We start from the raw sequence: 13,423 nt of genomic DNA, 5'->3' as shown, positions 1-13,423 counted from the left end.
TATTCCTCGTTTTTGATATTCCGACGAATATTACTAGCTATATAGAACATTTGGCCATGCCCACTCAATTTTGTACGATTGATGAATCAATTCTATACATGATTGGCCTATTCGAAATACTTGCATTTATTGGATTTTTATATAAAATTGAAAATTAAATTAATAGATTGAAGAAAATGGACTGAATTCGTCTTCTTCTTCTTTTTTCCACGAAATTTTCATGTTTTAAAATACCGGAAAATACCGAATATTTCCATGGAACAACACATTTCCCCTTGATGTGTCGCTTTTAGTATTTACATACTAATGTAGTTAATATGTAGCAATTTGTAGTTAGCGTGTAGTTACCGTGTACCGAAATTAATCTAGTCAGCTGTTGTGTTTTGTGTCTGGGTATTGAAATTTAAATATTCACATTTAATATTAATTAAACCGATCCTTGCAGACAAATAAAACAGAGGGAAGAAGATAAACTTCGCCATGGTCATAACCAACAACACAACGCTGCCAGAGGAGGCTGAGCTCAATGTTCAGGAGCTGAATCTTTCTTCAGCGGCTATGCGTGCGGGTGCCTTCCACTTAGGCAAGCAATGCGAGCAGGAAAATAATGTTAGTGCATTTATTTTACTTCAGATTAATTCTATATATGAGTCTTTAGCTGCTGTGCAACGAAAACATAAATTAAGATCGGTCTGGACACCAAAATTGGTCCGCTTCAGTTATATAACCTAACCTCAAAACCCCACCGTTCTGGGTTTGTTTACGTTTAATTCCCATGTAATTTCAGGAGTTTATGTTGTGCAGGCAAGAGCTGGACGATCCGCGTGCCTGCTTGGGGGAGGGAAAGGCGGTTACCAGTTGCGCCCTGAACTTCTTCCGCAAGGTGAAGAAGACCTGCCATGAGGAGTTTATGCAGTACGCCACTTGCCTGGACAAGAGCAGTGGTACAATGGCATTTGCACAGTAATTTAAGGGTCCACTTAGTATCAAAAGATGCTCATCATTCGCTATTTTAGGTGCCGCAAGACCCAAGGTGTGTTTGACAAGTGTGTTAAGGATAACTTTGACTGGGAGCGCCCTTCTTATGGCTACTTTTCCAGGGCCAAGGTAAGTGAATCGTCAAAATCATGTTTATTAAATGTAACACATTAAATTATATTACCCAGGTCATTCAATCTGCACGCGAGGCTCCCAAGAAGGAGGAGATCAAATCGTATCCGGATGCCACCCCCGGCTTGCCCGAAGATTACCCCAAGCCTCCAGCCAAGTACGGTTCTCGCTTCCACTGGCTGGAGTAGACAGCTGCTATTGTATAGTGAAATTGAAAGCGATCATCTTAACATAAACTATTGTTTCCATTAGTACTTCAATGATTTTATTTTATTTTATCGCAATTTCGTTCTCGACAGAGTTTGCTTAATCTTCTTCATTATATCCAAGTACTGATTGTTGAGGCAGCAGCCGCAGTAGCTTACTGGTAAGCAAGCACTTCCCTCGATGCGACGATGTAGTGGCATGTTTTGATAGAACACCCATGATATGTTCTCCTCGCCGAGCACCAACATGATCTTGTCGAAGCGACAGCCCTCCACCTTGAAGAGATCCACGTCCCCGGTGATAATGCGCCACTCGGAGTAGCGCAGATTAACACCAGGTGGAAGTTTCGAATGTTCTCTTAGCATTACATGCTCGAACCAATCACGGACTTGTACAACTGACCCTGTTGGAGGGTGTTTTCTAATCTGATAGCTGATGCGTGGATATAAAGGATGGCTGTGGATTGGAATTCCTTAATGATATCGCAATACTTGGAATCTATGTTGGGTACTTACATATATGGCACATACGACAGGCGAACTAAAACGAATTCAACTTTTTCACGCGGAGCCATCTTATTAATATGTGTATTCGATTTAGAGCGCTTGAAACGCTTCACAGACACTGCTAGGCAATACTGAAGAACAGACATTGTCTTCCAGTTATATATACCACATCTTACAGGTAGAATCTTTCACTTGCAGGGCCTATATGGCAGATGTTTATACGGAAAATTTCCCCATTTACCTGAGACACCTGGGTTGGGTTTCTCATTTACATTTTTATTGCTACCGTTTTCCTTAGCCTAGACAGGGTGAAGCTTATTCTGCGTACCACTTTGTGCGCTTAGGTTTCTTAATTTTACCACCCAAGATACCCTTAACACCACCGCCATCCTGGTTGCCAGTAATCATTTTCTTATACTTATCAATTAGGGGCTTCAGGTCATCAATCTCCTTTTTGCGTCCCTGCTTGGGCCGATTATCAGCCCTTCGCTCCGCCAGGTGGGTTTCTCGTATCTTTTTGTTCTTGGTCTTGCGTTTCTCAGTTTTCACGCGCTTCATGTGCTCCTGGGCTTGTTCCATGATCTTTTTCTTGGAGCGCATACGCAACGCAGTTCCCGGTTTGGCGGCCGCCCCCACAAAGTCTTGGTCATCGGTGAGCTGTTGTTCCTCCTTCTCCTTACCCTCAGTTCTAGCCGCCCGCGTGGCCTCCAGTTTCTTGATGTGCTTCTGCAGTTTCGTTTTGTTGTCCGATTGGGGAGGCTTTTCTTTGGTCTGCTGACCGTTCCGCTGCTGCTGACGACGCTCTTTCTTCTGCTGCAGTTTCGTCTGATAGGTGGGATTATTCTGTTTGGACCGCTCGTCGCGTTTTTCTTTGATTTTGTGAACCGCACGATCCTCTATACTGAAAGCTACAATGGGCCGCTGCAAGATTGAAAGAAATCGTTCGATTATAATCCTTGATTTTGGGAGGAAAATATTTACATGTTGGGCGCCAAATATGTTCGGGTTGTTGTTCAGTTTGCGCAGTGCAGCCAATGCTCTTTGATGTGTCTCAAAGGAGATGAAACCAAAGCCCTTGGACTTGCCATGTGGATGCTCTGGAGTGATTTTGTGCTCACGCATTACACGACATTCATGAGGGCGAAAGCCTGTGTAGGTTTGAGCCATTTGCTTCAACTTTTCGTCGTCATAGTTATAGGGAAGATTGTGTATGGACAAACGATTCCGCGAAACAAATCTGCAAGAATGGGGAAAGGTGGAAACAGATCTGATCAGGAAGAGAAACAGCAAGTCTTACCGATTTAAGTTCTTTAACACTTGAGTCTTCATCTGCTCCAACTCATGGCGCTTTGTCATGTCCGAAGCAGTAACACCATCGGCAGCCTTAGATCCAGACATGATGAGGCCTTCTCTGGCCAGATACAAATTTCTCGAATCCTTTCCAGTGTCATCATCCTTGCTTTCCCGTGACTGCTTCGACTTCAATTCATCTCTGCTTAGAGCTGGATGTGGATCCAGCACCTCATCCATCAGCGTGAACTCTGTCCCTGCCTGCAGGCATAGATCTGCGGATTCTTTAGCCTTGAATTTGACAAACGCTGTGCCCCGGGAGTGACCGGAAACAGCCTCCCGATTGATAATGGCATAGTTGACCAGGCCAAATTTACGGCACACCTTTCGCAGGTCTGCGTCGTCGGCATCGAATGGGACATTCTTGATGAAAACTGTGCAACCTTCTTGGACATCGTTGGATATTACTTTTTCCTTTTTAATATTTTCAATGCCCAGTTTATCTTTGTCTTCTTTTTGATCTTTGTCATCGTCACTGTCATCTTCATCGTCATCTCCATCGGACCCTTCACTATCTTCTTCACCTTCATTTGAGGCGGAGTCCGATGCTTCTTCAGCATCTTCACTTCCATCCTTACTGGCGGCATGTTCGTTAGTTTCCACTATGGGCTCCTCTCCGCTTTCATCTTTAATTTCCACCTTTGGCTTCTTCTCTTCCGGCTCCTCATCCTTGGGGTTCTTGGCCGAATACTCATTTTTGCCCAACGCCCAGTCCACAAATATTTTTCTTCCCTGCAGATCTTTTCCGTTGGTTTTCAGTATAGCCTTTGTGGCCTGGTTTATGGTCTCGTATTGGACAAAGGCACAGCCGACCAGCTTGCCGTCGCCTCTTTTTAATATGTTTACATCCTCCAGCGTCCCCCATTTGGAAAAGTATTCCCGCAGCGAGGCATCCGTGGACTTGTAGCTAATGTTTCGAACAATGAGACGAGCACGCTTCTTCTGCCTCCGTTCCTTCTCTTCCTTCAGGCGCTGTGTATTGAATGGATTGCGACGTTTCTTGGACTTATCCTCGCCTGCTTCTCTTGTAGATTCATCCGTGGTATCCTTGATAGCTTTCATTTTTTTTAGCTCCATTTGCGCTGCACGTGGAACTGTTGTTATGGTATCGAATCAAAGTATCGATGCTTTTGATTCTAAGACGTTGACCAGCACTACACTTTTCATCAGTGCTGCCAAAATTTTAGAAGAAAAAACAGCTGAGTTTTCAAAAATAAATAGCTTAAAAATTGGGATACTTTTTAAGAAGAAAAATGATTCGTAATTTATACAAATAAATACATTTATTCGTTAAGTTTCCATTGTTTAATCTAAATGCTTTGAAACATTTTTTCAGGCTAATATGTGCAAGTTTTGCACAGTTATTGAACAAAATATCAAACCATAACTAACTATATAGATTTTCAATAGCACGATTTCCATCTAATAGTTTTTTTCAAATTTTTCGAGCGGTCAAACTTTACACAGCCAGAACCAGCTATAAAATAATGCAACACTGTATTTATCAAAAAACTATCGATATTATTCAAAAGGTTCAGAGCTACACGAATTGCTTAAAAACCGTTTAGTTTGATTAATGTAAAATTCATGTAGAAGATTCATCTTTAAGACTTTAAAAATAATGCAATGAAACTAAAATTTTTCAAAATATTTAATCTAATAGATTATTTATTGATTTAAAGCTATTTGCTTATTTATTATTTATTATTATTATTATTATTTTGTAAACTTTTAATAGCACGGTTTTATTATATGTTCTTCTGTCTTCATTGTCGTATATCAATTGATTTGTGTTGGCATATCGATACTTGTCGAGGACAAGTATCGATATATCGGGTACATTGGTATTTCTTATAAACTATCGATGAGTAACTAATATTCAAATCTTATAAACTAATATTCATATCTTACATTCGGGCAACCTGACTACAGATCGCCCACGATCTACACACTAAGGCATACAGTTGGTTAAACATTTCTTAGTCGGTATTGTCTTACTTTACATACTACTTCATCGATTAACAACATGAGACCATGGTTTTATCATTACACTCTACCCAGGGTTTAAGCCTTGCTGGTTCTAGTATACTTCGGAATGGCATTTGCGTCAACTGACAGTCCTCAATGTCGACAACCTCATAACGATCATTATCCAAAACTCTATTGATCCTGTACGGTCCTCGATACTTTGGTGCGAACTTCTTATTGATCCCCGGTGTTGTGTCCACATGCCGGACTGCTACATAGTCACCAGGTTCATACTTTAATGGGGCTCTATGTTTATGGGCATACATCTTCTCATTTCTTTTCTGCGACAACCGTATGTTCTCACTTGCTATTTCTCTTATAGTTTCCAACTCTCTAGCCTCTTTCTCCGTTTTCAATATGCTTAATTTGAGATCAGCTAAGCGCTTGCGAGAAACGTACAATTGTTCCAACTGCTGCAAACGGCGCGATTCTTCTTCGTATTCATCTGATCGCATGGTCAATTTCGAACAAGCGTTGTCTTGTCGCGGCATGAATGCTTCTCGAGCCTTCTGCACATTTTCACCATGTTCTTCTGGCGCCGCTTTTACTGCGTGTTGTGCACTACGGTTGTCTCTGTCTATCTCGCGCTCAACCGGGACTGCAAAAATGTCTGCCTGCATAGTCTCGTCTGCGCTTGGCGCCGTATTTCCTAGCTCATGCGTGTCTTCCATGATTTTTTTCACTGCTGTACGTAATTGGTGTATGTTGGCATCTTGATCAAAATATACGTTTTGCCTACGCAATATGTCGCTAAGTTCACTTTTGGTTTTCGCTCTTATGTCCGCATAGTTCATCGCAGAGTTTTATTTATTTATTTTTTTTTTTTTTGGGCAAACCCCACACCTGATATGTAAACTTTTAATAGCACGGTTTTATTATATGTTCTTCTGTCTTCATTGTCGTATATCAATTGATTTGTGTTGGCATATCGATACTTGTCGAGGACAAGTATCGATATATCGGGTACATTGGTATTTCTTATAAACTATCGATGAGTAACTAATATTCAAATCTTATAAACTAATATTCATATCTTACAATTTGCTATTTGTAAAATGCTTTTTCAACGATAATTCTTGAACAAAGGGAATAGAAAAGTCATATATATTTACGTACATACATATGTGATTGTGAATATCCCACAAAGAAGGTCTTGTCTCCAGCTTACCTTGTGAGCAGCCTTTACTGATTTTTCAGTTGTTCATCGGCTCTGAACGCGATCGTTTGTTGATCTACCTGATCTGCCTAATTGTTTCCGAATGTCTGATCCCAAGCCCATTCTGTACTACGACGATCGCAGCCCGCCGGTACGCAGTTGTTTGATTCTCATTAGGCTGTTGGCCATTGACGTCGAGCTCCGTTTCGTGGATCTCTTCATGGGAGCTCAATTCGAGAAAGCGTTCTTATCCGTAAAAGAAAACATTTTTATGCAGTTATGTAGATTCGATAATGATCTTCTGATCCACAGGTGAATCCCCAGCACTCTGTTCCTGTACTGGTCCACGACGAACTTGTGCTGACCGACAGCCATGCCATACTCATCCATCTGGCTGAAAAGTTTGATGTCGCTGGCACACTCTGGCCGAAGGAGCACGATGCCCGCATTCAGGTGCTAAATCGGATGCTTTTCGAATGTTCATTCCTATTCCGCCGTGATAGTGATTTCATGGTGCGTTTTGGACCAAGCTCAAGCGTTTCGTTCCGCTCTCATCCATTATTGCTTACAGTCGGAAATTGTTCGCAGGGGATTTGCCAATGTGGATGTGGCCCATCACGAACGGAAGCTGACCGAGGCCTACGGCATCATGGAGCAGTATCTGGAAAGGCACGACTATATGGCTGGCGACCAGGTAACCGCAGCACTTAATGCGATTCTTTGCGTTTGCAGTGATTCGATTAAGAGTAGAGTTTCAACGTTGTTGTTGTTGGTTTTCCAGCTGACACTCGCTGATATATCCATTGTGACCACATTGAGCACGGTGAATCTCATGTTTCGCCTGTCGCATTGGCCACGGCTGGAGCGCTGGTTTGCCGCAATGCAGCAACTGGACGCCTATGCGGCGAACTGCACGGGATTGGAAAAGCTGCGTCAGACCATCCAGCGGATCGGCGACTTCCAGTTCCCCGCCTGTGGACTAGAAATTAATGACCATTAAACCTCGTGTTTAAACTGCCCCAAGGCAGGGTGTAATTCGATGTTTGTTATGCTGGTGAAGGGGATAGGATATGTTCCGCTGATTTCAAAGTAATTTCGTGGGCGACCATCGCATTGGAGTGCAGGTTGGCGGAGCGTGTTGACCTACCACTGGATCCGGCGGCAGTTTGTACTTCAAATGTTTGGCAAATATTTGGAAATGTGGCTCTGGGTCTGACGTACTAATGACAGCATGTCAGGCCTAATAGCCGTATCGAGTGCACCTAAATTGAGAAGGGTAATCCTTTGACTGCGAGGCGCTAATTGCTCTCTACGGTTCCCCAGTTCTGAATGCCCCCACATGTAATTCGATGCCGTGGACACCCAGCTTAAACAAAAAGTTGGACCACGCATTTCCAGATGTCTTTTCAGTCCCTCCCAGCTTCGCGGCCACGTTATGGGTACGTGCACCTGGTCGCTGCCGTTTTTCCTCAGGTTGCAGCTTTGGTTTGACTTTTCGCTGTCATCTGTCGGGCGAGTGGAGCAACTTCAGCGTGGATTGCAATTGCTTTTTGCGGCACGCGCAGCAAACTTTTCGCCCTGCAAGTTTTTCAATTTTCTTCAACGTTTTCCCAGCATTTATGTGCTCTGCCCTTTACGTTGACAGTGTACACGGTACAGTCTTGAACAGATTTTCTGGTGGTGTAATGTTTTAGCCTTTTGCAATTGGACCCCAAAGCACATCCGCTTGGATTCGCTCTACTCTGACAGGGAGTATAGCAACTATAGTCTTTAATATGCATCAATTTGCAAGTCATATGAGATACGATTAAATACATAGCTGAATCTGCTACTGAAATAAAATTAATTTTTTCCCTTTCGATTAAATCGATACGAATCTCTATACGTATAAATTTGTTTGGAGTGGGCAAGGGGAACTCGCACGTCGACTCGGGAAAACTGTGTTTCTGTGAATATTTTTTGCGATTTGCATGTCGCGTTGAATTTGATTAAGGGCCACGCTGCCCCCAAAGAATGAATTTATTTATTGGCGTTCCATCGCCGGACCGGATGCAACTGCCCCGACAACAACAGATGCTACTGCCCTACTGCCAAACCGTCGTTTTGTTTTATTTATAATTTTTGTAGCAAATATATTCCGAGCAAAAAGGAAATTCATTTAAATTGTAATTATTGTTATTATTATGTTAGGGAAAATTATTTGTAGATACTCTCCCATCCCGCATAAATTACGTACAGCATTCACAAAGAAAAACTTTCTGAAAACAAATGAAATTGAAAGCAGACAACGCCTTTCCTACAGGGTGCTCGACGAGCGACAGAGTATTTTGGATTCGCGTTTAAGGCCTGTAAGCAACGTAACAGACAGCAGTTGGAACTGTCGGATGTTTAACAGCGGAAGAATGCAGTCAAACAGTCTCATTTTGCGATTTGTACGTTAACGTAGCAATTGCAGGAAATTGTTTCTTAAGAGTCAGACATGCAGGAACGAACAGATATCTGAAACCCTTTAAAACTCGAACGGTATCTCACAATCGGAACAAAATCGCACAACTTGTAATTAGGCTCATAATGGCTTTGAATTAGCATATGTTGCTGTTGAAAAACTGGGACTGGAACTGCCTAATGTGACACACATTGTACGCTACAAAATTGAGTTAAGGATGACAGACGACGACTTTTGTTCCAGATAAAACTTTTCTCTGCTGCTAGGCTGGGGAGCGGTGGTCCAGAACTGCTTGAATCCAAGACTGGCAAATACTTTGTGCAAATTGATTTAGTGAAAATGTTGCTTTGAAGTCTGTTCCAGCGCCCGTCAGTCAATTTGTTGAAATGGAAAGTTTTTGCTAGACGAAAGCGGCCAGCGAGTGGGAGTGCCTGAAATCTCATTACAAGAGGCTATTAGGTAGCCAGGCAGCAAGCTTTAAAGTGTTAGCCGGGAAATTCAATTAGGCGAAGGCATCCGACATTCTCCATTCGGCATTCAGCATCCAGGACTGGTCTCTGCAGCTCCAGGGGCCACCAGAGCTCAGGCAGCAGGCAACCATGCGTGAGTTTGAAATATTGAAAAAGTTTTCGCCTTGTACCTTTTACCATTGGGACAAGCGATTCGGGTTTAGTTCTCTCCCGGTATTCGATTATTACTCGTAGCCATATTTGTTGTGGATTTTATTTCGGGTTGGACAACGGACTCGAGTCCGCGCTGAGTGGACCATCGACTAGATGCACAGTCACAGTTGAATTATTGATTAAAGTGTTTGATGGCTGCTCTTCTCCTAGTCCTTGACATACCCGTACATTTATTATATTATTTTCACCTGCTTTCTGGCCCATCGCAACACTTATCCTGCGAAGACGAAGACCTTTTTGTTGTGGTTAAGTGCCTCCACCTTTGTTGCGGTCCTGCTGAATTTCTAATTAACCTTTTTTGGTTTCAGCTGAAGATGGGGCGCTCTTCGCTGCGGCAGAATCATTTATCAGGCCCAGCCGGCTGACGATTAAACAGACAGACACTCGCTTCATGTAAATGATATTCACGAGGCGGGATAGCCAAACAGAACAGAACAGACCAAACAAACATCCAACAGGCAACAAAGAAGTTCAAAAGATTCCGCATCGGAATAATTGCTGAACCAAAGATTTCAAATAAAAGGTTGGAGAATTTATTTGTGTCTATCAGACCTCATTCATACTCTCATGAAATAATCCCAGGCAGGTAAGATATACTAAAATCTTATTTTTTTTGTAATTCAGAGAAGTTTTCAACTGGGGAATAAAGTAATTTCAAAACGCTGCATGATTGAGTTTTTCGAGGATATACTGGATATGCTATAAATATACATAGTCATGTAATTTGTATATAATTAATAATAAACAACTAATTTTTGATTTTTATAATTTAAATTCGAAATAAATAGTACTTATTTTCGTAAGAAGAGTTGAAAATAAAATTTTTTTTTTAAATTTTATTATATAAATTTAAGGTATTTCTTGTTTCATTAAATTGTAGCTAAAACTGGGTGAGAACTATGTGCATATGAGCTCTGAGAATGGAAATATTTAGGGAATGCCCTTTAAAGACATGTGTATGATATGTGTATGGTACATATATGTATTTATACATATGTTTTCCATTATATACATTGTTTATGCTATTTTAGGGTATACAAATAAATTGTGTCGACAAACAAATGCAAATTTAATCGAAAGGTTAGCCAAAAGTCGCTCCATGTCCAGGAGAACTCTGCCGTTTGCGTTTTGCCTTTTTCGCTTGAATTGTTAGGGCCAACATTGGGCAAATGGTAAACAGAATAATATGAGAGCATTTTCCCGCCACGCAGCCTTTTTATACCCGATACTCAAAATGAGTATTGGGGTATATTAGATTTGTGGTAAAAGTGGATGTGTGTAACGTCCAGAAGGAATCGTTTCCGACCCTATAAAGTATATATATTCTTGATCAGCATCAATAGCCGAGTCGATTGAGCCCTGTCTGTCTGTCCGTCCGTCCGTCTGTCCGTCTGTCCGTCCCCTTCAGCGCCTAATGCTCAAAGACTATAAGAGCTAGAGCAACGATGTTTTGGATCCAGACTTCTGTGATATGTCACTGCTACAAAAATATTTCAAAACTTTGCCCCGCCCACTTCCGCTCCCACAAAGGGCGAAAATCTGCGGCATCCACAATTTTAAAGAGACGAGAAAACCAAAAACGCAGAATCGTACAGAATGACGATATCTTTTAGACTGCGGAATCTGAATTGGTTCGTATTATTATTATAGCCAGCATCAAGAAAACAATTTCATTTTTTCTCGCCCTGTCTCTCTTTAACACACACGTAGCATAGGCGGCTTTGCTTAGAGTAAAACATTAGCGCCTAAATGTCAGAGACTATAAAAGCTAGAGCAACCAAATTTGGTATCCACACTCCTAATATATCGGACCGAGACGAGTTTGTTTCAAAATTGCAGATTTGAGAAAACTAAAAAGGCAGAATCATAGATAATGACCATATCTATCAGATTGCTGAATCTGGATCAGATCAGATCATTTTTATAGCCAAAAGGAATCAAAGAAATCAATTTGCAGTGGCTACGCAGCGCCCGACGTCACGCTCAGACTGATTTTCTGTCTCTCTCGCACGCACTCTTTGTCTTGTCATTTAATATTAGCGGCGCTGCCGGAGGAGAGCCATACTGACTTAGTATCGGGTATAACTGTAGAGTTGCGGTGTCCGAAGCAACTCACAACGTTCCCCCTCGTTCGATATCTTTTTCTGGCCAGAACTGCAACAGTGTGAAAATGTGAAATTTAATTGCTTTTATCGGGAAGATGCGGAAAAACGTCTAGAGAAATTATTAGAAAACTTATAAATAACTATTCCCGCCGACCAATGCGAGCCGTTTGTTTATTTCTGTTGGCCAAATGACGACATTGGGCGTGATTTTCCAATTAAATGTTTGGCTTAAATAAATAACGTGTCTATTCTTAGCCGGAGGAACTTACTCGGACACTCGGAGGCACGAGTGCCGTTTCTGTTTGTTGATAAATGGAATTGCAGGACAATGCTCGACTCAATTTCCGTTTCCGCTCCACTGTGAGCATCCAACGGAAGCGGCCAGAAATGCCAGCAAGTGGTTGAATCCCCGCCCAGATCCTGTTTCAGCTACTGCCTTACAGCCAGCTCCAGCTTCCACGACCTAATTTTCGCCTGACTTCATTTGGGGTACGCGTCGGCCATTTTGGGTTGTTGGCCATATCAGTGGACTGAATTGGTTGGATGGGGTGGGTCTTTCGCTGGCCTTTGTGGAGTTTTTATGCTGATTTATGGGAAAATAATCCCCACGAATTTAGCGCAAGTGCGTCTGGGTAAACTAGCTTGCTCTCCCGAATGTTTGCGCACTAGAATCCAATTTTCCTAGACAAACACGAGCCACCTATGTATGTACATGCACCTACATAATGGGGAATGAGAATGCACGACCAAGCTATCCGGCCCCCATTTATGGGACAGAAGGACAAACAGCACATCACAGGCTATCCAGGATGCAGAGATTCTGTTGGCATTGCAATTCAGGTCGCTGGACTGTTTGCCAGAAATCTGCCTTATAATTGAATTGGATTCTTAGACTTCTTGGAGGCGACCATTCCGTCCCCACAATACAATTACATTAATTTAATTGGTGTGAAAGATTGGCACACATCTGCGGGGGCCCTAATTAGATTTTCCAAAGACAATAGGCAAACCAGGACAGGGCCCGAGGCAAATTTAATTCACTTAATCGAAATGATTATGGTTTTCTTTCTGACCCGAAAAAATATTTTTTTATTTAAAAAATAGTCCTCCTGTTGTCCGTCGCCGCGGGCCAAGGAGGTGGTAAAAATAAACCAACACGCCACGGCCCGAGAATTTCTCTGTTCTGTTTCTCGGTGGAGCTTGAGTGTGAGAAAAATAAGCAAAAGACCCCAAAATCGAGAGCGCGAACGAGAACTATGTACGTGGCTGGAAAATTTCGACGCTGACGCAGCGCCACTATTTCGGGTCCACTTGTTCGGAGTGGGACAGAAATACCTTTGCAAATACTACCCAGAGCACAAATTTGTCGAGCCTTTTGCGTGCCGTCTGCTCGGGACCCAGTGTTATCGAAACTGTATCCGCCCTAGAAAGATTTTTTTCGCGAACGCCACTCTCAGTGTGTACTATTTGTACTAATTTATTTGTACTAGCGGTTCTGTGGAACATTCATTTAATAAAACATCTCTCTTCGAGGGGGTGCGCCTGAACTTTGGCAGACAGGTCAGAGCCCCTTGGCCGCGCGGCAGCCTTGTCGTGTCTTCTTCCTCTTGTAGTGACATTTGGAAGATTTTTTGGACGGCAACAGACAGTCGCTTGATGTCCCCCCAAAAGTGTTTTTCAATAACACGCAGCGCATAATTCAACTTAATTGTCTGGACATTAAAGCATCTCCGGCCTTGATTTTTTTGAATGAAAAATGCTTCTCTCGTTCTCTGATTCTCAGTGCTTCTCCTTTGATTTGTATTAAAATATTATAGTTACACATTAGTTTT

The 13,423-nt window shown here is 42.2% G+C and overlaps 4 protein-coding genes across 6 annotated transcripts; 2 read left to right on the top strand and 2 right to left on the bottom strand.

The window, feature by feature from the left end:
* The first annotated feature begins 354 nt into the window (after positions 1–354).
* Positions 355–1,361, top strand: ND-19 (NADH dehydrogenase [ubiquinone] 1 alpha subcomplex subunit 8). 2 transcript variants are annotated; one of them, XM_015183564.2, is made up of 5 exons: positions 355–393; positions 446–609; positions 788–963; positions 1,017–1,107; positions 1,167–1,361. In XM_015183564.2, the coding sequence occupies exons 2-5, from the start codon at positions 481–483 to the stop codon at positions 1,296–1,298; spliced, it is 528 nt and encodes a 175-aa protein (XP_015039050.1). In that variant the 5' UTR covers positions 355–393; positions 446–480; the 3' UTR covers positions 1,299–1,361. The 2 variants fall into 2 exon arrangements, with proteins under 2 accessions (XP_015039050.1, XP_001360131.1); XM_001360094.4 differs by lacking the exon at positions 355–393 and having other exon boundaries at positions 419–609.
* Positions 1,353–2,061, bottom strand: LOC6898070 (uncharacterized). Its single transcript, XM_002138119.3, has 2 exons — positions 1,833–2,061; positions 1,353–1,773 (listed from the first exon to the last, which is right to left on the bottom strand). Exons 1-2 carry the CDS (start codon positions 1,967–1,969, stop codon positions 1,386–1,388), a joined length of 525 nt encoding a protein of 174 aa, XP_002138155.2. The 5' UTR covers positions 1,970–2,061; the 3' UTR covers positions 1,353–1,385.
* Positions 2,062–2,078: 17 nt separating this feature from the next.
* On the bottom strand, positions 2,079–4,325 carry LOC4803402 (RNA-binding protein 28). The gene is made up of 3 exons (XM_001360093.4): positions 3,121–4,325; positions 2,805–3,060; positions 2,079–2,744 (listed from the first exon to the last, which is right to left on the bottom strand). Exons 1-3 carry the CDS (start codon positions 4,248–4,250, stop codon positions 2,139–2,141), a joined length of 1,992 nt encoding a protein of 663 aa, XP_001360130.3. The 5' UTR covers positions 4,251–4,325; the 3' UTR covers positions 2,079–2,138.
* A 2,070-nt stretch (positions 4,326–6,395) lies between these two features.
* Positions 6,396–7,392, top strand: GstE14 (Glutathione S transferase E14). Of its 2 annotated transcripts, none has more exons than XM_001360092.4 (4): positions 6,396–6,610; positions 6,670–6,870; positions 6,929–7,051; positions 7,139–7,392. In XM_001360092.4, exons 1-4 carry the CDS (start codon positions 6,461–6,463, stop codon positions 7,355–7,357), a joined length of 693 nt encoding a protein of 230 aa, XP_001360129.2. In that variant the 5' UTR covers positions 6,396–6,460; the 3' UTR covers positions 7,358–7,392. The 2 variants fall into 2 exon arrangements, with proteins under 2 accessions (XP_001360129.2, XP_033234141.1); XM_033378250.1 differs by having other exon boundaries at positions 6,397–6,508.
* The last annotated feature ends 6,031 nt before the right edge of the window (positions 7,393–13,423 follow it).

The sequence above is a fragment of the Drosophila pseudoobscura genome, chromosome 3 (assembly GCF_009870125.1).
Source record: "Drosophila pseudoobscura strain MV-25-SWS-2005 chromosome 3, UCI_Dpse_MV25, whole genome shotgun sequence".
NCBI lineage: Eukaryota > Metazoa > Arthropoda > Insecta > Diptera > Drosophilidae > Drosophila > Drosophila pseudoobscura.
Note: the sequence above shows the minus strand (reverse complement) of the source record. Positions and strands in the feature narration are given on the sequence as shown.